Here is a 22,813-nt window from a genome sequence, read left to right as displayed (position 1 = left end):
ATATTGTATGATAGCAGCAACTCACCTGATCCCCTGTAGTGTGTATAATGACGGGTCCACTTCTCAGTCACAACATGAAAAATATGCCTTCACCCTACTCCACACAAGTATGTGAAATGACCGGTATCGGCTCCAGACAGGTAAGAAAAATAGCCATCGCAACCTCCACCCCCAGTTTATTTAATGACCAATCCTCTGCTTCACCCCAGTATATAAATGACTGGTCCCCTGTTCCGCCCAAGTATGCAAATGACTGGTCCCCTGTTCCACCTCAGTATATCTATGACTGGTCCCCTGTTCGACCCCAGTACGATAAATGACCAGTCCCCTGCACAACCCTATATAACAAATGACCGGTTCTCTGCACAATTCAGTATGATACCCTGCATAGTTGGTTCTATCTTGCTGTTTTCTTACTTAAATTGACTGTCTGATGTGCTTACTCCAGATGTGGACGAATGTATCTCTACCACTGTGACCTGCCCCAACAATACCAAGTGTAAGAACGTCGTTGGCTCATACGTGTGTAACTGTGAGCTTGGCTACAACAAGGTGAATGGTGAATGTGCTGGTAAGTCCCAGACAGTAGGATGGTTTCTGCATGTAATAGTTTCCTTAACATCCTTCAAGTACCACTGACGCGAAAAAACATTTTCAGTCAAATTATCTCTAACATCTCTAAACATATCTTTTTATTGAAAATTATGTTTTGTTTACTTGTTGTTTAACGCCGAACTGTACCAGACAATCCATAGATCGACAACATGAGCATCGATCTATACAATTAGGATACGATGTCATGTATCACCCACATTAAACAAAGTCAGCGAGCCTGACCAACCTATCCCGTTAGGTTACTGAAGACCAATTCTAACCTGGATCTTCACGGGTCGGAAAATTATGTAGAATAGAATAGGTTCATATGAACTTGTTGAAAACATCGATACAACAGGACTAGATTTAAGGACAGATTTGCAGAAATAAAAATGAGTAGGGTGCTTCATTTTTAGTTCTTTACTAGTACTTTCGAATACTAGTATTTAAAAAAATGAAATATGATAGCCTGGTCCCTATGCTCGTTCGGGGTAAACAGGCGTTACAAATTTTCAGGCGTCCATATAATTTCTGATATATTTTGTCAGTAAAGGTTAATTGATTAAACTTTACTAATCCATTTGAATTAAAAATATAAAAGAAAAACAACAACACATGTACATGTTCATAAATGCGTGACGATGTGTAGATATCGATGAGTGCAACAACGGCCAGGCGATGTGTCAACAGGAGTGTAGGAATGGGGTCGGCAGCTACAACTGCTACTGCAACACCGGTTACACCCTCAACGACGACAGAAAGACTTGTACTAAAGGTAAGGTATTTGGGATATATTAAATTCAACGTTATCTTAGTTTGTTTTAACATTTAGACATGATCCGAACAGACTCGACAACGCATTACACTCCAGGGTTGAGTTTTTTGGGAAATATGCTCCATTAACTATGGCTGTTTCGTCCTCATATCAGGCCTCAAACCTCGAACCACTGCTTCTGCCAAGCCCATCAACAACCCAAAGGCGGATCCAGGATATTGAAAAAGGGGTGGGATAGGGGCGGGGTGAACGTACTATATTCAAATTGCGAAGTGAACCAAAATCATGATAGTCGATAATGTTTCTGAAACACGGGGATGCGCAAAATCTCACCAAAATCATTAACAGTGTGTACTTATGTAGATGAGTCTTCATTAACAGTGTGTACTTATGTAGATGAGTCTTCATTAACAGTGAATACTTATGTAGATGAGTCTTCATTAACAGTGAATACTTATGTAGATGAGTCTTCATTAACAGTGAATACTTAATATGTAGATGAGTCTTCATTAACAGTGAATACTTAATATGTAGATGAGTCTTCATTAACAGTGTATACTTATGTAGATGAGTCTTCATTTACAGTGTTTACTTATGTAGATGTGTCTTCATGAACATTGTATATTTATTATGCAGACGACGCTTCACGAACATTGTATACTTTTATATAGACGAGTCTTCATGAACGTTGCATCTTTATAATATAGACGAGTCTCCATGAACATTGTATACATATTATACAGACGACTCTTCATGAACAGTGTATACATATTGTATTGATGAGTCTTCATGAACATTGCAGATCCTGAGCAGACTGACCCCTGTGCGGGACTGACCAATCTGAACTGTAGCCACTACTGTGAGGTGGTCAGTGACAGCGCTGTCTGTAGATGTAACCGAGGCTATTCACTGAGAGTGGATCGGACAACATGTGATGGTGAGAGTCACTTGGGCACTATAATACACAGACGCCTGTAAGCAGTGTAATTATGTCCTTCAAAGCTACTCACCCTAACCTGGTCACATCAGTGAGGGTATTCTTTCATTCTTAACATTTGATTTCATTTGGATTTAATTGGGAATTCGAATCCAGTCAATGTGATAAAACCAAGCAAAACCCCCAATAGAACAATAAAAACAGATTTGATCCAATTTTAATGCAAAATTAATATCCTATCATGAGAATGCTTATAATCACGCTGGACGGTGTTTGCGACCGTGTGAAAAAGGTATCTTTCCTGCTCATAACCGAACTTGATCATCCATTCTGTCAAATGTCTCAGGAATGCTCATGTTTTGGTGATCAGATGATCAATGTGGATTTTCTTCCTTTATGAGGGGGCACGGACGGCCCAGTCGTCAAAGACGCCGCGATTCGCTGTGTAGAGTTACGTCTCTTGGGCGCGCCAGAAACCTATGATTGTAGGTTCGAATCCCGTTTCGCCCCGATTATGTTGCTAGGTTTGTCAGCACCATACCGTGCTCGTGGGTTTCACCGAAGTGGTAAACGTCTGACACCTGCATCACTTCGGGCTTTCCTCCCACATTAAGCTGACACGCCGTGATATAACTCTAATACTGTTAAAAGTGGCGTTAAATCAAACTCACTCACTCACTATTTCCTTTATGCCAGATATTGACGAGTGTGCCTCGACAAGTTTAAACAAGTGTACGGCCACCTGCCAAAACACGATCGGAAGCTACACCTGTTCTTGTTCGGCTGGTACAAAACTGGACAATGATGGCCTCACTTGTGTTGGTAAGTTCAGATATTTGAGTTGTGAAGCGTGTATGCTAATAAAGAGGGTTAATTTATAACTGTCCCAAATTACTTCAATTCAGGAGATAAGTATGTTGTGTTTTTGTATTTAAGGGTGTTATTAGTATTAGGTGTTATTTATTTTTGATACTTGGATTTATGACATTTGAAACCTCATTTAAATACACATTATTTGCATTCAAAATTGTGTAAATGGTCATTTGGTGCTGGAATGTTTGATATAGAAACCTCCGTCAGATGAACATTATGTAATTTATTGAATATATTATTTTACATTTGAAACCTCAACCTAACATGACTCCATATTTCAGCATGTGATGACAATCACTGGGGTGTGAACTGTGTCAACGAGTGCGGATGTGCCCCACTTGGCACACAGACCTGTAACAAGACCACAGGCTGCAGCTGCAAGAGCGGCTTCACTGGGGACAAATGCCAGAGCGATATCAATGAATGTTCCTCTGTTGTATGCCCGACCAACTCGGACTGCATTAACGCCCCTGGGTCATACTACTGCGACTGTCATACTGGCTACCAGGACTCAGGGAATGGCAGATGTGAGGGTGAGTTGAAACAGCTATCATTGATGAGTTGTACTGAATAAAGCCCTTGAACTGTTCAGGTCATATGATTTTTTGAAAATAAACTGGATTAATAATTGGTCCTCAGATTTTAGCAAATTAAAATTGTTTTCTGGATAAGCTGAATGTCATGAAAAAGGTTTTGTGTAAAAACTAACCTCTGGCGTCTCCTCCCGCCATGGCAATTGTGTTTTGAATCAGTAGCTGAAAATATATCCTGGTCTTAATATATCCGCAACACGACTGCCAAAAATATTTTGAATTTTTTACAGAGGCCTTAAATGTTGTTACCCGGTTCAAACAACTTTTGAAACAGCATACTGAGCACACTCGATTGTACCTAAAAAAGTGTAGACAAAAGGCTATGGCTCCTGGAATATTGCTCGACATATAGGGACAGATGGCTATTGGAGAATTGAAGTCATCACTCTTATTCAATCATGTGAATATATTTTTGACACACAGGCTTTTTATGAATATTTGAATATGGGTCGTCAATCATAAACCATACTTGTCCGGCTAACCTGATCAGCAGGCTCCAACGGCCTGGACTCGAATATTTCTATAAACCGCCATGATTAGGGTGAAATATTGGTGACTGCAGCTTTAAAAACCCGATCTCTCGCTCCGATAAACTCAAGTGTTATTTCATCTATGTTGACATGATATTTCAGATATCAACGAATGTTTGAGTACGACTGTGTCAGTGTGCGATCACGTTTGTAACAACACAATTGGAAGCTACCTGTGCAGCTGCAACAAAGGATTCGTGCTGGAGGGCAAGGGCACATGCAATGGTACATACCACATTTTAAGCATCTACTCAACGTACATAATCAATGGGCGAAATAAGTACTCCTGGTTATCAAACCTTTTCACCAACGTGGAAAACAATATTTCTACTTATTTTCATTCTCGATTTTTTTGCACCAAATGTCAACATTAAAACTAATGTCATATGTCTTAATAGATATAGACGAATGCGCCCTTGGGACCAGCGGTTGTCCGCAAAAGTGTAGGAACACTCTTGGCGCATTTGCATGTGAATGCTACGATGGCTATGAGCTTACACCAAACAGGTTAAATTGCACACGTAAGTATATAACCAAAATATTATTTTTCGTTCTCTTAAACACGCATTCTTTATATCATCGCAGGATAACCTTTTAAGGATTTAAATGAGAATAAGGTTTTTGACATGTTCATAAGTAAATGAAAGTATAATACAGGTTGACACCCTTATTACTTAGTGAAACCTGGAGCTACGACTTGCAACAGAACAGACTGCTCCGGCAACGGTGGTTGTCGTGTTGAAGGAGGAACAGACATTTGTTTCTGTAACCCAGGATACCAGCTAAGAGACGCCGACAACAAAACCTGTGATGGTACGTGTACAATGTGTGTGATGCAGATGCCTCGGGGGATCAACCTTGTTACTCATTTGCAGACTGGTCTTTTATCTTTTGAATCCAGTTTTCAGAATTATGACACTGACAAAAGTGAAAAGGAATATGTTTGTAGAGCAATTCAATACGCCTGTAGTAATCATTAATCCCAGAGGCTTGGGCATGTTGTGTCGTTTCGTTAATTCTAAATGTGTAATGTGGGATAATTAAAGTATGCTTAGCGACTAAATGACGGTGGTCAGACTCGTTGACATGGTTGGTCATCGAATCCTGACGACACTAGATTGCTTATCATATCACCCATTGGATTGTCTGGACTTTTAATATTTATGTGCTGGTCGGATGTAGCTGGAATCTTCTTAGGTGCGGCGTAAAAGAACAAACAAAGGGTTGAAAAACTTCATCGTTGTTCAAACATGTTCTTTTTACCAACAGACATTGACGAATGTGACGTGAATACAACGTGTTCGCAAAACTGTACAAACTCACCTAATGGCACGTACACATGTTCCTGCTCTGATGGCTTCCAGTTGGCTGCTGATATGGCAACGTGTGAAGGTATGTAAGAGAAGTACACATGCTCTTCCTCTGATGACTGCCAGTTGACTGGTGACATGGCAACTTGTGAAGGTATGTGAGAGAAGTGCACATGCTCTTCCTTTGATGGCTTCCTGTTGGCTGGTGACAAGGCAACTTGTGAAGGTATGTGAGCGACGTGCACATGCTCTTCCTCTGATGGCTTCCAGTTGGCTGGTGACAAGGCAACTTGTGAAGGTATGTAAGAGAAGTGCACATGTTCCTGCTGTGATGGCTTCCAGTTGGCTGCTGACAAGGCAACTTGTGAAGGTATGTAAGAGAAGTACATTTGCTCTTTCTCTGATGACTTCCAGTTGGCTGCTGACAAGGCAACTTGTGAAGGTATGTAAGAGAAGTACTCACGTTCTTCCTCTGACGGCCTCCAGTTGCCTGCTTACCAGACAACATGTGAAGGTATGTCAGAAGTACACGTGTTCTTCTTCAGATGGCTTCTAGTTGGCTGCTGACATGGCAACTTGTGAAGGTATGTGAGAGAAGTACACATGCTCTTTCTCTGATGACTTCCAGTTGGCTGCTGACAAGGCAACTTGCGAAGGTATGTGAGCGAAGTACACATGCTCTTCCTCTTATGACTTCCAGTTGGCTGGTGACAAGGCAACTTGTGAAGGTATGTAAGAGAAGTACTCACGTTCTTCCTCTGACGGCCTCCAGTTGCCTGCTTACCAGACAACATGTGTAGGTATGTCAGAAGTACACGTGTTCTTCTTCAGATGGCTTCTAGTTGGCTGCTGACATGGCAACTTGTGAAGGTATGTAAGAGAAGTACACACGTTCTTCCTCTGACGGCCTCCAGTTGCCTGCTTACAAGACAACGTGTGAAGGTATGTCAGAAGTACACGTGTTCTTCTTCAGATGGCTTCTAGTTGGCTGCTTACAAGACAACGTGTGGAGGTATGTCAGAAGTACACATGTTCTTCTTCAGATGGCTTCTAGTTGGCGGCTGACAACCTGTGAAGGTATCTATGCGGCAGGGGACGGTATGTTCGCAATTTGTCCCGTATAAGACATGTATTTCCAGAAAATAGAACTTAACTCTCTCAATAATGATTTTAGAGGCATCGAACTTTCTGTTTTATAGTTGCATTATATGTCTGTTCTCAAACCGGCAGTGATATGCAACCGAAAGCGCATAAAACCGCTGTTTCAATAAACTGGAAGTACATATGATGTTCTTATAATGGTAGTTGGAGGCATGGCAGTTCTTACTTATGATATGTTTTTCCCGCTGCGGGAGTGATATGATTCAACCGTTTAACTTTCATGTAAAGGTAAACAGACAAACATGACTGCACTGGGCAATGTTGCACTTGCAAACACAGTTCCAGTTACCAATGATAACAGTACCAAGTAAATACCAAATCCCTAAATAATAATATCTTTGTCAAAACATTTGTTTGGGGAATTACAATGTGATTAAAAGCTGTATGGTTATTGTATCTATGATCAACGGCAAGACACCCCCACGATAAACTGGTGAACCCTTTCCACAGCATGTCCTGAAGGCAAGTTTGGCACCAGCTGTGCACAGTCCTGCCGTTGTGACGCCGCCAACACCATCAGCTGTAACGCAACTGACGGCAGCTGTAGCTGTAGGACTGGCTGGGAAGGAACGACGTGCACGGATGACGTACCAGAGTGTACCGACACCCCTACCATCTGCGGCACCAACGGCATGTGTAACGAGAGGAACGGTTCCTACGCTTGTACCTGTCAATCGGGCTTTGTTCGAGTTGCCACATCCTGTACTCGTAAGTAGATGATCATCATATTGAATCGGATAATATAGTTCATCAAATCCTTCATACTTCCTTTATATGCATTACGTTGAAGACAAGTGTCATTCAAACAATTCCATTTATCTCAAACATAATATGTTTTGTTTGTTTGTTTGTTTGCTGTTTAACGCCGCACTCAGCAATATTCCAGCTTTATGATGGGCGTCTATGAATAATCCAGTCTGGATCAGACAATCCAGTGATTGATATCATGAACATCGATTTTGGATGCGATGACATCTATCAACCAAATCAGCTAGCCTGACCACCCGATCCCGTTAGGCGCCTCTTACGAAAAGCATGGGTTGCTGAAGACTTATTCAAATTTAATGCCTCTTGAACAATTCAATTTTAGCATGCACTGGAAGAACGTATGGAATGAACTGTGCCAACCCATGCACGTGTGTGTTCGCCAACACAGCGTCCTGTAACACGACCAACGGATCCTGCACGTGCCACACGGGATGGACCGGCACCAACTGTGAGACTAATGTCGACGAGTGTGCAGCCACCCAATCTGTCTGTACCGGCGCTGAGGAGGTGTGTCGAGACACCGATGGCAGCTTTGCCTGTGACTGCGAAGCAGGGTTCAAGAAATCAACCGCCAACCAATGTGTTGGTATGTGTAGCTCTATATATAGAATGTGAATTCTGATAATATTTCAAGTGGTTTAAAAATCTTCATTAAAGGAAAAATAATAGGACACCGTTTAATTTTTTTATTATTTTGTCATTGTAAAATTTCCTGAAAGAGGCCTGTACTAATGGAAGTTTCTTGGAAGTTGCTGCTGTCGATTTGCTTCTCGTCCACGTTGCTTGATTCAATATATCGATGACATTTTATACATAATCTTTGAGGCTCCACTTTCAACAGATTCAAATTTCGTAACTAAATGTGCACGATACCTTGAATTAACAATTCCTTTTTTTATCTGATATACACCTTGAATGAATAGACATTTGGATATCAGTTCACATTCATAACTTTACATCTATGAGACAAAATGCAATGCTATTCATATATGTGAGCTACCATTACCGTCCTTCCTTGTATGGTGAATGCACTAAGGATCAGTCAAAGTACCTTTTTACATGCTTCCTCTCTATCACAGGGCATATAGAGATTATTAGCCAAGTATCTTTCCGTATTTTAAATACCTTAATAGCATACGATGAGGAAACACCAGGGTAAAAATCTCGATATCCTATGATGTCATTCTTATAGTCGATGTTTAAGACCTAATTTTAACTCACTGAAGAAGCTTTAGAAATCGCGTATGAATACTGAGCTGGGGTTAACATTTATAATATAGTGCCAAGTTACTTGGTTAATAATAATAGTCTACTAGCCATTTTTGCATCTATGATTGGAGCTGATTATAAGTAGTTCCTGTTGGGGTGCCTCGTTTTCACCAGTGTCGTAATACCGGATTTGTTTATCGCATTGATATCACTAATGTATTTTGTGATAAATTGTAGATCAACTTATTGATATGTTTTGTTTCATTTTAAGCATGCACAAGGCCCACATACGGAAACAACTGTGAAAAGACATGCACGTGTGTGTTGGGTCACACATCGTCCTGTAACCCTGTCAATGGATCATGCACGTGCAACACGGGATGGACCGGCACCAACTGTGAGACTAATGTCGACGAGTGTGCAGCCACCCCATCTGTCTGTACCGGCGCTAATGAGGCGTGTCGAGACACCGATGGCAGCTTTGCCTGTGACTGCGAAGCAGGGTTCAAGAAATCAACCGCCAACCAATGTGTTGGTATGTGTAGCTCTATATATAGAATGTGAATTCTGATAATATTTCAAGTGGTTTAAAAATCTTCATTAAAGGAAAAATAATAGGACACCGTTTATTTTTTTAATTATTTTGTCAATATAAAATTTCCTGAAAGAGGCCTGTACTAATGGAAGTTTCTTGGAAGTTGCTGCTGTCGATTTGCTTCTCGTCCACGTTGCTTGATTCAATATATCGATGACATTTTATACATAATCTTTGAGGCTCCAGAATTTATGTGCCTACAGATATGCTCACAACATTTATAACACTGCTTATATGTTTTATAAGCTACTTATTTTCATTCTCGATTTTTTTGCACCAAATGTCAACATTAAAACTAATGTCATATGTCTTAATAGATATAGACGAATGCGCCCGCGGAACCAGCGGTTGTCCGCAAAAGTGTAGGAACACATTTTCACTCCAGAATTTATGTGCCTACAGATATGCTCACAACATTTATAACACTGCTTATATGTTTTATAAGCTACTTATTTTCATTCTCGATTTTTTTGCACCAAATGTCAACATTAAAACTAATGTCATATGTCTTAATAGATATAGACGAATGCGCCCGCGGAACCAGCGGTTGTCCGCAAAAGTGTAGGAACACATTTTCACTCCAGAATTTATGTACCTACAGATATGCTCACAACATTTATAACACTGCTTATATGTTTTAATAGATATAGACGAATGCGCCCTTGGGACCAGCGGTTGTCCGCAAAAGTGTAGGAACACTCTTGGTGCATTTGCATGTGAATGCTACGATGGCTATGAGCTTACACCAAACAGGTTAAATTGCACACGTAAGTATATAACCAAAATATTATTTTTCGTTCTCTTAAACACGCATTCTTTATATCATCGCAGGATAACCTTTTAAGGATTTAAATGAGAATAAGGTTTTTGGCTTTAGACGCTACTCGGTCTCAAACACATGTTCATAAGTAAATGAAAGTATAATAAAGGTTGACACCCTTATTACGCAGTGAAACCTGGAGCTACGACTTGCAACAGAACAGACTGCTCCGGCAACGGTGGTTGTCGTGTTGAAGGAGGAACAGACATATGTTTCTGTAACACAGGATACCAGCTAAGAGACGCCGACAACAAAACCTGTGATGGTACGTGTACAATGTGTGTGATGCAGATGCCTCGGGGGATCAACCTTGTTACTCATTTGCAGACTGGTCTTTTATCTTTTGAATCCAGTTTTCAGAATTATGACACTGACAAAAGTGAAAAGGAATATGTTTGTAGAGCAATTCAATACGCCTGTAGTAATCATTAATCCCAGAGGCTTGGGCATATTGTGTCGTTTCGTTAATTCCAATTGTGTAATGTGTATACCTTAATAGCATACGATGAGGAAACACCAGGGTAAAAATCTCGATATCCTATGATGTCATTCTTATAGTCGATGTTTAAGACCTAATTTTAACTCACTGAAGAAGCTTTAGAAATCGCGTATGAATACTGAGCTGGGGTTAACATTTATAATATAGTGCCAAGTTACTTGGTTAATAATAATAGTCTACTAGCCATTTTTGCATCGATGATTGGAGCTGATTATAAGTAGTTCCTGTTGGGGTGCCTCGTTTTCACCAGTGTCGTAATACCGGATTTGTTTATCGCATTGATATCACAAATGTATTTTGTGATAAATTGTAGATCAACTTATTGATATGTTTTGTTTCATTTTAAGCATGCACAAGGCCCACATACGGAAACAACTGTGAAAAGACATGCACGTGTGTGTTGGGTCACACATCGTCCTGTAACCCTGTCAATGGATCATGCACGTGCAACACGGGATGGACCGGCACCAACTGTGAGACTAATGTCGACGAGTGTGCAGCCACCCCATCTGTCTGTACCGGCGCTAATGAGCAGTGCCGTGACATAAACGGCGGCTATGTGTGTGACTGTAAGTCAAGCGGTGGCACCACGTGTTCAGTTGAGCATAATTTAGATATGCATGAGTGAGTATGGTTTTACACTGCTTTGAGCAATATTCCAGCAATATCGCAGCGGGGGACACCAGAAATGGGCTTCACACATTGTACCCATGTCGGGAATCGAACCCGAGTCTTTGGCGTGACGAGCGAACGCTTTGACCACGAGGCTACCCCGCCGCCCCAATTGAAATATGGAATGACGTTTTCTTAAAGTATGAAAACATGATAGAATTGCAATGGTCACAGGATTTGTTTTTGGTTGCGTGAATACAGTTTCGACTTTGTTGTTTTAAGAGAGGGCGAGTTAATGTGGTTTGACGCGGCTTTTAGACATATCCCTGCAATTTTACAACGGGGCACACCAATGGGCTTCAACATTGTACCAATGTTGGAAATCGAGAATCTAATTTAATTCTGACCCGATCGGTTTCGTTGGGAATAATATACGCCTTTACTGTATTGAACTTAATTTATACAATAGATCATCAATAAATGTGTACAATGGTGTTTATTCTTCTTGTTTATGTGAGAACTGGTTCATTTCAGCCGTGGCGGCATACATTACTGAGATCACACTCAGCACAAACCGATATGACAGCATCATTCACAACGCAACCCTCCCCGCCTACACCAAGCTACAACAAGATCTTGTCGTCGCGGTAGGTGTTTCAGCAAAAGATGACCACGGTTGTCTCAAAACAGGATACATTGAATGGTAGAATCACAATGTGTTCATTGCAGACCTGTTGGTGACACCAGGTGACGTGACCATCACTCCCTGCATCATAGGTCTACTCTTGTCTAAGCGGGATATCATTTGTCTTGAATCAACAGGAGCTCCTGTTCCTCCGAGACACTGTATGTCCTCGAATGTCGAGAAAAATGTATGTCCGCTAATATCGATACAACTGTACGTCCTCTAATATCGAGATAACTGTATGTCCTCTAATATAGAGACAAATGTGTGTCCTCTAATATCGAGACAACTGTATGTACTCCAATTAATATCGATATGACGGTATATCCTTTAATTTCGAAATAAATAAATGAAACTGTATGCTCATTTTACTTGCAAACTTCTCTCTAAATATAAAAGCTGTCTCTCAAACCTTCACATATTACTCCTTACATATCGTGGCGTATTTTAGTTATATTAACGACAACTTCAGACTCCTGTGAAAATACCAAAAATACGTGTTGCTAATTTCTTGTATGTTAGTTATAACCAAAGAATCGGAAGTTGGCTTACTTCATTGTATTTTCAATACTTATGCTTGATGACAACTAAAGAACTTTCCGTAAATCTTCCTATTCTACAAACTCGAAACGAAGACAAACTCTTAATACGTCACTTCATAATGTTCAGGTTCGGCCCGATTATGTTTCTAGGTTTGTCAGCACCATACCAGTGCTCGTGGGTTTCACCGAAGTGGTAAACGTCTGAGACCTGCATCACTTCGGGCTTTCCTCCCACATTAAGCTGACACGCCGTGATATAACTGGAACAGTGTTAAAAGCGGCGTTAAACTTAACTCACACACACACACACTCTTAATGTTCATATTAAATTTTTTTAAACATGTCTCAAATTCAGTTTTTGGCTCAGTGCTTCAGCATATCATGTGGAACATTTATTCTTTTCAGATTGATGCTGTCCTCAAGGCTGTCCACAGCACAGCTCACGTGACCAGCAGTGTTGGAACTTTGAGGTAGGTTGTGTATAAGTGTTTCAATATATATTGGAGGCACGGGTGGCACAGCCGTCTAAGGCGCCGCAATTCGCTGTGTAGGATTTCCTCATTTGGGCATGCTGAATTTCGAGTCCGTTCGAATCGATTGTGCGTTCGAATCCCGGTTCGCCTTATTATGTTTCACCAGTTTGTCAGCTCCATATCCGAGCTCAGAGTGGTAAATGTCTGAGACATGCATGACTTGGGGCTTTCCTCACACATCAAGCTGATACGCCATGATATAATTAGAATACTGTTCAACTTCAACTCACTGACCAAATTATAAATGCGTATAACTTTGAAGCGTCTCTCCATAACCCACCCGACGATCGGGGAGCGTTTGTGACGCCTTGTAGCAAAACGTATCATTGGAATGCAAAAAACTGTCACATTTCTAGTCCTATGAACCACCGACCCCACCTGGCTTCATTAACACGACTTCGCGAGATTCCATATGTTTGATATCGTGTTTATCACAGTTATTCAAAAATATCCACCTTTTCAAGGTTGTACCAATGGCCGAGTGAATAGCGTTCCGGCGTTTACAATACCATGTCATTTGATGATAAACTATGTAAGAGGAATACCCTGTCTTATGCCAGACTCTCACTATATAAATACAGGAAGTCGTAGACTATGCCAGTAACAGCCTTAATATATCTTCAGGAGAGGCAGTGTCATAGTCCCTGCAACACTGAGAGTAAACAACGCAATGACGAACAACCAACTCGGTGTATTGGCAGCATACTTGGAGAAACTGGCGGAGGTTGGGACAATCACTGTAGATGGAACAGCCACTCCAGTCAGCAAGGTCGTGTACAATACTATGACCAGTAAGTACTCGTCGAGATGACGTCCAGTTGCCATGTCAGTAATGATCGCCCATTGTGTTTCAAAACCACTTCGTGTTTCACATCACATTATGTTCCACATCACTGATGAGGGTGTTCCAAGGGATGTTCTTATTCAGATCATGTGTACGCATATGTTGCTTACCTCAGCCCAAACTGTCTGATATGGATGGATAGATAGATCTGCTTTTATGAGCCGAAAGACAGAGCCGAACAATGTTTGATTTTTCTACAAAACGTTTTTTGTCACGTCATGACTTTTGTCCGGCAAACTTTTCACGGACAATGTGATACAAATAGTATCTGTACCAAAATTATCTGGAACAACACACAGACACACACAAATAAACACATACACTAACACGCACGCACACATACACATACATAAACAAACAGACAAATTCACAAAAACACATACGCTCACAAAAAAACACAAATAAACACATACACAAACGCACGCACACACATACAAACAAAAGCACATAAACACACATAAATACATACATACACAAACGCACGTACGCACGCACACACGCACGCATGCACGCACACACACACAAACAAAAGCATATACACACACACATACACACACACACTCACTCACTATCACACACACACACACACACACACACACACACACACACACACACTCACACTCTCACACACACACACACACACACACCACACATCACAACCACCACCAATCCACACACACACACCACACATCACAACCACCACCAATCCACACACACCAGGCCAAAGTTAATTCACGAAGGTTTTTCTCCGCTCAACATACGGGTGTTTCAGAATAACGCGATCTTAGATCGAATTTCATAGTTTACAAGCATATACATAATATTTTGGGGGATATTTTCTGAAGTGAAGACTGGGTGTCTCTAGATCTGTACGGTATATAAAAAAGATTTCATGATCCCTAACTTTGTTTGTTCAGTATATCTTCTACACGGTTAAGGTGTTATGATGATTCCTCCTCTGCTGAAAATGTCTGTCATACACTTTCACAATCCAAGAGAAAACATGTGTCCATCTTGTATGTGTTTCAGTTGAAGTTAACCAGACGGTGTGTCACGTGTACAACATGCTGAAGAACCGCTCCATCGATACCGGTTGCACCATCACCAACGGTATACCTGGCGATGTGTAAGTATAATCGTTCATTAGTGTAGTTGTTGGGGAGTATTTCTTAATTCATAAATATTAATTTGAAACAGTTCCTGGTGTAGTGGATAGAGAGAGTAGGGGTTCGGTGGCTCCATCCCATTGGTAATACCCAAATTGTAACAATACGGTATTTGACCCAAAGAAATGTCTAGGTGTGCCAGCACCATGACTGTGCTCCTGGGCTTCACTAAAGTGGTAAACGTAACAGATGTTATATTTGGGATAACACTTTCTTAGTAAAGTACAGATTCTAGTACTTGTTTTGGGTTGAGTCCCGTCCGGGATTCGAACCCACACTTGCCAGAGTGAGGCACCTAATCGCCAGCACACAAAGTCAGCGATCTAACCCACTCTGCCACCGAGATCAGATCGCTGACTTTGTGTGCTGGCGATTAGGTGCCTCACTCTGGCAAGTGTGAGTTCGAATCCTGGACGGGACTCAACCCCAAAAAGTACGAGAATCTGTACTTTACTAAGAAAGTATTATCCCAAATATAACATCTGTTACATTTGACCACTTTCTAAATGGCATTGTGTATATATAGCTTTCGGCCATGGGAGCCGTGCCAATTTACACTTGTCAGAGGGGTACTCAAAGTACGTGATCTAGACTACCAGTTGTCGGACTTTCATTTTTGTGGAAGCCTCGGTTGCTGAGTGGGTTAGATCGCTGACTTTGTGTCCTGGCGATTAGGTGTCTCACTCTGGCAAGTGGGGTTCGAATCCCGGACGGGACTCAACCCAAAAAAGTACAAGAATCTGTACTTTACTAAGAAAGTGTTATCCCAAATATAACATCTGTTACATTTGACCACTTTCTACATGGCATTGTGTATACAAAGTGGTAAACGTCTGAGACCTGCATAATTTCAGGGTGTCCTCCCACATTAAGCTCACACGCCTTGATATAATTGAAATATTGTCAAAGCGGCGTTAAATCCAACTCACTCACTCACTCACTCACTCACTCACTCACTCACTCACTCACTCACTCACTCACGCACGCACGCACGCACGCACGCACGCGAGCACGCACTGTAAGTTTCCATGCGGTCCTATACGAAAGCGCCGTAGAAGCTAATATTCTTTATAACTCACTCACTAAGTCCTATTCTATATATGTTCGTGATGTTGCTGAAGATCTTATCGTATCTTCCTTTTGTTCCAGGGTGCCCATCGGTGATTGTGAGTATATTCATATATTTAATGCATGTTAAACTGTGATGTTTTCAAATGAAAAGTATACCAACTTACCAATGTAGCTCTTGCTGTAATGACATGTTTCAGAAACATTCTAGATCACAATTGCAGGGCGTTGGGTAGTCGAGTGGTTTCAGTTCGAGTGTGTCCCATCACAGTTTGATTCTACAAATGAGTACACTGTAGGATGGTGTCCCTTGTGACATTTGTTTACTACATGTGTACGTTTCGTACATACACATCTACTATGTATGAACGAATATTGTGTTCCTTTTATGACATCAGTATACCTCTTAATCAGTTGATAGCAAATTAAGTGTCGTGAAAACTCATCTGAGAGACGCATTTGATTAATGTGTTTGTTTGTATGTTGTTTAACGCCGCACTCGGAAATATTCCAGCTATATGACGGCGGTCTGTAAATAATGGAGTCTTTATCAGACAATCTAGTGATTGACACCATGAGCATCGATCTACGCAATTGGGATACGATGACATGCACCAATCAAGTCACCGAGCCTGACTACCCGATCCCGTTTGTCGTCTCTTACGACAAGCATTCTTTGATAAAAAAAACTTTGTCATACATTGCAGCCGACAAGACTGCTCTCATAGTGGGTTTGGCTATACCATTATTAATCATCTTGATCCTCCTCATCATCTTCATCGTCTTCATCTGCTGTAAGAGGAGGCGACAGATGCACTCCAGACCAGCGTCTGACGACCGGTTAGTGCACTGCGTGATCATCTAATTGTAGTCACTGCATAATCATAAGAGATAGTTGTACTAAATGCAGTGTTTGTATAATTCGTCAATAGGTATTGTATCTTCATTCCTCTGAAATAACAAATCGATGTTTGAAAATACCGAAAAAGAATTTCATATCAGAGAGCAATTATGGAGACAGGAAGACAAGATGTTAAAGCGTTGGCTTGCCACGCTTAAGACGCCTGTTTAAATCCCAAACTTTGGAAGCCATCTGCGCTGCAGAGTGAAATTGCAAAGAAAAGAAGCAGATAAACTATAATCACTTTATTTTAAGTTACAACCTACATCAACTCACGTTCTTACAGTGTAAAATATATGAATTCTTAAAGTAATTTGCCACTTACTTGACAATTTCATTTTAGTGATGCCTTCCGAAGTGCATTCTCGGGTAATCTACCAACCAAGGGCAACTTCGGTGCTTCTCGTTACATGATGTACTCTCCACACACACTCTCCGAGGCAAGCTCCGATGGCAGTGGTAGTATCTCTGGTAGACAATACCGGGGTCCAAAGCCGCACAAAGATACACCCTGGTTCAACGAGCGTTTTCAAGGCCTGTCGGAACCATCGAGACGTGAGTAAAAGATACAAACCTAATGCTTTTTCTTGTATTTCATTGAACCTGCAAGCATTCGAGTAATGATCCATATCCAATTGAATTGGTTTTCATCGACTTGTTCTAATTGCGATCAATATTGATTTTTTCCTTTTTATATTTTCCATGCCCATCTTTTGGTCATGCCATATCAATCCATAAAAATTTTGGGTCATTCCATCGCACGGACCCATCATTTCTGTATACTTGCCACTAATCCATTCAACCACCCAGCAGCAGCACCACCACCACCAGCAACAGCAGCAGCCCGATTGTCTTTTATCTATATTATCTTAAAATACAAACGACAAGAACTTTTCCATTATCAAAAGAAATCCCTGCTGAAAGCACTGTACGATTACACGAAAAACGTGATAGTACATGAGTGGACTTTCACTAAACAGTCTACGTCCTTTGTGATAGTGATATAGAAATCCGTGATATAACCAAAACCCTGGGATGTTAGCACATGTAACATGTCAGATAATGAGAATTTGTAATTTCATTTCATACGATGTTAACAAGATAAATGACAAACATATTTTTTTCCAGTTGGTTTACAGTCACAACCAGTAGCAGAAGAACCGACGTCAAATTTCTCTTGGGAAAATTTATTCTCTGTTCTTGAACCTCAAAGAAATGGACAGGTGGGTACATGGCTTCTAATGCCAGGTTATATTATTGGCCTTTATACATTATCTCAAATGTAGCTGATGTTGCTTTGAAATATATTCTTGTGGATGTTAATATTACTTTCCTTGTGGTAGAGTGATGAAATATGTATTCCTTACATATAATGTCATCATTGTCGTCATCACCTGGCATCATCACTCATTTTCAGTGATACAATTCATACGATTTCCATCGCTGTTTTGCCTTTTAACCAGGTTGAATCTATTTCGAGGGATGGTCGAGACTGGTTGTTCGCTGGTGTTGACGTTTTATACTTATTTCAATCAATGTAGACTAATAATAATAATAATAATAATAATATACTTATCCAAATTTTATATAGCAGGTTGATGATACCACTGTATCAACATCATGCGTCAAAATCAATACCCGACCCTTATATTGACAAGAGGGGATTAACTATTCGATAATTCGATCAATGACAATTATAATTATTCGATATTGTTATGATAGATCATCAATGTTTTGTTTTGTTTTCAGTTCGAAATGCCAAGACCTCAGATCAACATTAGGCCCAAAAAGCCATTTCGGGTAAGCACTCATCATTTTATGTAGGATATTTTAGCTGTTAAATAGTAATGTTGATGTTTTACTAAACTGAGGGCCAAAACAATTATAGTCGATTTTATCGTATGTTGAATTTTCAATTGAAGTTATCTTAAGTTAGCGATATATGAACTTTACTGGGTCTTATTGAGCACATATTTTAAAATATAATTTGATTGAAAACTCTTATAAATTAGAAAAAGAAAATTCGTATAATACACAGCTGCTAATGGGTATCTTGGACATCTTTGAAAATCAACACATTTGCCCTTTTCGGCGCAAGTTTGCAACATTTCAAGCATGGAAGGAGTCAAATGGTTGTAAATTAATTTCTTACCCCAGTCTTCATGAAACCTATTTATTTTTACACAAATCACTCAGCCACAGATTATTGTTTACAAACTGTGGCAGGAAAGAGTGATGGTTAAATAGACATAATAAAATTTAACATTTTTTTTCGATTACATAAAAACTCGGTGTACTTTTTTTTTGCCCCTCATTTTTTTAGACACATCTGTAGTACATAGTAAATTCATCATTAATAAGCCTTTTGTTTACTGACAGAATATTTTCTAATGGAGTGACTTCAGAAGCCGAATCTGATGTTATGGTTATGAAACAAATAAATAGGTTAACACCAGGTTAGTGTCTCAAATACATGTCATGACTGAATTTAGTTCCTCTATTAAAATGTCCCTTGATTTGTTTTCAGGATTCAAACGCTTGAAGAAGATTTCTGTTTGGATAATTTATTATTTTGGAGTCAGTGTGTGTGCTTTTGACTTTTCTCATGAAGGGCGAGTCTGCAATATTTCCTACTGAGCACAGATTCTGTGATTCTTCCAAGGATGCAAATGACGATAAGATGAATGTGTTCCTATATCGATGAGGTCTACCTCCTGAATTCGTGTATTGGAAATGGATACCAAAAGCTGGCCACCCGACTGTGTATGGAGTAAAATGGACTGTGGTTCGGCGATGATTCCCACTTGGTTTATGAACCCGCCGACCTCAAAATGCCACAAATGTGGTTAAAATTAACATTTAACTTTTCCTTCCGGCTTCGTGTTTATATATTTCAATAACTAAAACGTAGGCAAAATTAGGAATTGATCTTTTATTTGAGAAAAAATATGTTTGTTTTTTATTAGTTCATCCAACCAACAATTATGTAATGAAATCATTTGAAACATTTTGATTTTACTTCAGTTTTAATTTCAACCACTGACGTAACGGGTTAGAATGAAAATCCGTGAGCACAATATATAATGGAACATGCTTTATAAGCTGTATACACACTTGGGATTGCAGGTTCGTTGTATTTTGGTATATATAGTCTATGAAACAAAGATTATCCAATCCAGAACATTCCCATGGTGGCAAGTTACGTTTGGGTGTGTGAATATTTTACTGGTATAATCATCCATCTATACTGAACAAAACAATAGGCATCACTGATATTTTGAGGGATATTTTTATGACATTATGTGCCCAGTCTTCACTCCTAAACAATCCCCAAGTCATGATTCCTTACGTTTTTGTTCGCTATATAACCTTCGTGGATCATGGATGTTTTGATTTCATATCATATAATCGCTTAGGAACGTTTTTATTTCAATATTTCCTCTTAATCTTATTTCAATTAGCTTTACATTTTTCTATACCACTGAACATGTTATTTTTGTGAGCATGGTTATATCTATATTTTTACTGCTTTGTATTAAATTGAATTATATTAATTATATTGATGGTATATACTATACAAAAGGAGTTCGATTTTGGAATGTCAGAAGTTCCCTATATGTGGGCCTGACCATTTGATTACTCATTATGAAAGAAACAAATCGTTCTCTGGGCAGCGTTTCATTCTGAATTGCACATAACCGGTGAAGTGCACAATCTGCTTCGGCTGTTTGTCGTGACTGAATGTTCTCTGACGTTGAAATTCTAAGTTACAAATGATCAAATCCGCGTGAGTGACTCTTGAAAATGTTTCTCTTGAAGGTCAAGATTCTCCCACACCCCACGGAGGATAACACTCAGTCTCTTGTGAACCTAGTACCGTTACTTTGTTTATTTTATATATAACCTTATATAAAATAGTGTCTCACTCTTCAGCGGTCGTTACCAATTCATATATACACATATACATGTCAATATAGTTGTGTGGAAAATGGGATGAGATATAGCTTGTTAGTTAATTTGTGATATCATTAGTTCTGGGTCTCAGGTCAGATTGTTTATGTTGATTTGTTGATTGCTTGTTGCGGAAATGTTATTTTTGTTGTTAAAATATGTGTATATTTGTTTAAACCAATGTATATTTTCATTCCACTTTCCTGAAAGACCAAGTGAGCTATGTCATCCGTCGTAGTCCTTAAACGTGGTCAAAATGTAATGAAAATTGCGATATTTCAAATGGGGTCTTTGGTTTGACCTTCACATTCCGACCGCACCGAAACCCGAAACTTCTTATTGCCATTACTCAGTCATTCACATTCAAAATGTTATGAAATTTGGTTAATGTGTAGTTAGTATTTGGGCTCAACACATATGTTCCGTTTTACGTGATTTTTAGATCTTTTCACCTTGACAATATGATTACATTCTCTCAAAATACAATGGTTCGTACTTGTAACCATACCATCTCAAAATCAAAGACACTGACACTACTCATGCTTGTTCCAACCAGTTGTGACACCTGAATTTGTTCTACAGGTTTAAATCCGATTTTGCAGTACAGCCGACACGGCTGATAAATTGACAATTATATTTATGGCTGAATGTAACGAATGTGTTACTTATTGTGTTAGTTATGGTATTCAACACTTAACCATTTATTACAATATTTTAAATTATGACCTTATTTTTTTCATGTTCTTAAATTCTCTCAAAGGTTGGCTCTGTTAACGTATTCTGCCCTGAATATGCCGAATTAACCCGACATAGTGAGCTGGCGTGTATGTTTCTCATTTTGATGACGTCGATTTTTGTTGAAATTATTAGATTCGCTAGTTTTGTTGGTTTTCAGTCTTCACTATTCATGCAAAATTTATTTGAATATCAATCCTGATAACTTCTTATGTCAAGTGAGTGTCCTTAATACCATTTCAAAGTGTTCACTATATATCTATGTGAGCTACAGTGCCGTTGCACTATTTGTTTGTTTTAGTGGTCAAAGTATTCAAGATTTATTAAGATGTTGTGCTGTTTGGGCAGCTAATACCCGAACTGTCGCAGTTGCGATCTGAGCATTCTTGGCTATCCATGTTAAAAGCGGTTATATTCTTCTCACTTTTTTAATTCCAAATCGTTGTGAAAAAATTGTTGGTATTTCAGTTTTAGTATTAGTTTAAAGAGTCCTCGATTTTTGTTTGTTATCGAAAATATTTTTAACTAAAGCAAATAAAAACATTTTGAACATTATTATTTGTTTTCCTTCAAATTATTTCTTTAAATTTACCGACCGAAGTTGCTCTTAATCAGACCCCCTAGTAGCATCTCTTTGTATTTGGTACAAATATTTATATTTCATTTCTTCTATTTAGTAATGTCATGGCATTACGATGTTTGGAATTAAGATTTTGAAATTAATACCCCTCCCAACATTCCTTATAGTAGCCATCCAAATCATGAAAATACACACATGTTTTATATGGAATAATTCTACTACAGGAAGAACCATTTGTTTCTTATTGTAAAAAACCTGCACTATATAAGTAGCATGTACAAATACTATTCGTTTGAACGCCAGTACTGCATGAACGAATCTTGATGTCACATGGTAGCGCATAAAGGGGGCATAGCTCAGAAACTCTTTTCGCCATTTTCAAGCATGGTTTTAAACTCTTTAAACAGATCCTTGCACGAAACAGTACCTCTGACATTTGTGTTCATTGCAATAGGGATGTGCTTAAAATAATGAGTTTGCAAACAAATAACGTAGTGTTTGAGCAATTTGTATATATCAAGAGGGGCTACCA

General features: G+C 39.5%; 1 protein-coding gene across 2 annotated transcripts in view; it reads left to right on the top strand.

Moving 5' to 3' along the window:
* The window catches only part of LOC139463865 (uncharacterized), a 54,045-nt gene extending 31,789 nt beyond the window's left edge, over positions 1 to 22,256 (top strand). The window contains exons 28-49 of one of the 2 annotated variants that reach the window (XM_071245262.1): positions 449 to 571; positions 1,244 to 1,369; positions 2,172 to 2,306; positions 3,003 to 3,128; positions 3,461 to 3,712; positions 4,405 to 4,527; positions 4,701 to 4,823; positions 4,981 to 5,115; positions 5,572 to 5,694; positions 7,224 to 7,481; positions 7,864 to 8,127; positions 11,012 to 11,263; positions 11,811 to 11,923; positions 12,909 to 12,973; positions 13,661 to 13,827; positions 14,910 to 15,006; positions 16,196 to 16,212; positions 16,822 to 16,954; positions 17,359 to 17,570; positions 18,144 to 18,238; positions 18,765 to 18,815; positions 19,543 to 22,256. In XM_071245262.1, coding sequence (XP_071101363.1) covers positions 449 to 571; positions 1,244 to 1,369; positions 2,172 to 2,306; positions 3,003 to 3,128; positions 3,461 to 3,712; positions 4,405 to 4,527; positions 4,701 to 4,823; positions 4,981 to 5,115; positions 5,572 to 5,694; positions 7,224 to 7,481; positions 7,864 to 8,127; positions 11,012 to 11,263; positions 11,811 to 11,923; positions 12,909 to 12,973; positions 13,661 to 13,827; positions 14,910 to 15,006; positions 16,196 to 16,212; positions 16,822 to 16,954; positions 17,359 to 17,570; positions 18,144 to 18,238; positions 18,765 to 18,815; positions 19,543 to 19,557 — 3,005 coding nt within the window. In that variant the 3' untranslated portion in view covers positions 19,558 to 22,256. Of the gene's footprint in view, positions 1 to 448; positions 572 to 1,243; positions 1,370 to 2,171; positions 2,307 to 3,002; positions 3,129 to 3,460; positions 3,713 to 4,404; positions 4,528 to 4,700; positions 4,824 to 4,980; positions 5,116 to 5,571; positions 5,695 to 7,223; positions 7,482 to 7,863; positions 8,128 to 9,021; positions 9,286 to 11,011; positions 11,264 to 11,810; positions 11,924 to 12,908; positions 12,974 to 13,660; positions 13,828 to 14,909; positions 15,007 to 16,195; positions 16,213 to 16,821; positions 16,955 to 17,358; positions 17,571 to 18,143; positions 18,239 to 18,764; positions 18,816 to 19,542 lie in introns of both variants that reach the window. The other variant, XM_071245261.1, reaches the window with a different exon arrangement.
* The last annotated feature ends 557 nt before the right edge of the window (positions 22,257 to 22,813 follow it).

This window comes from Haliotis cracherodii, unplaced genomic scaffold, assembly GCF_022045235.1.
Source record: "Haliotis cracherodii isolate W230 unplaced genomic scaffold, xgHalCrac1.p SCAF_16, whole genome shotgun sequence".
NCBI lineage: Eukaryota > Metazoa > Mollusca > Gastropoda > Lepetellida > Haliotidae > Haliotis > Haliotis cracherodii.
Note: the sequence above shows the minus strand (reverse complement) of the source record. Positions and strands in the feature narration are given on the sequence as shown.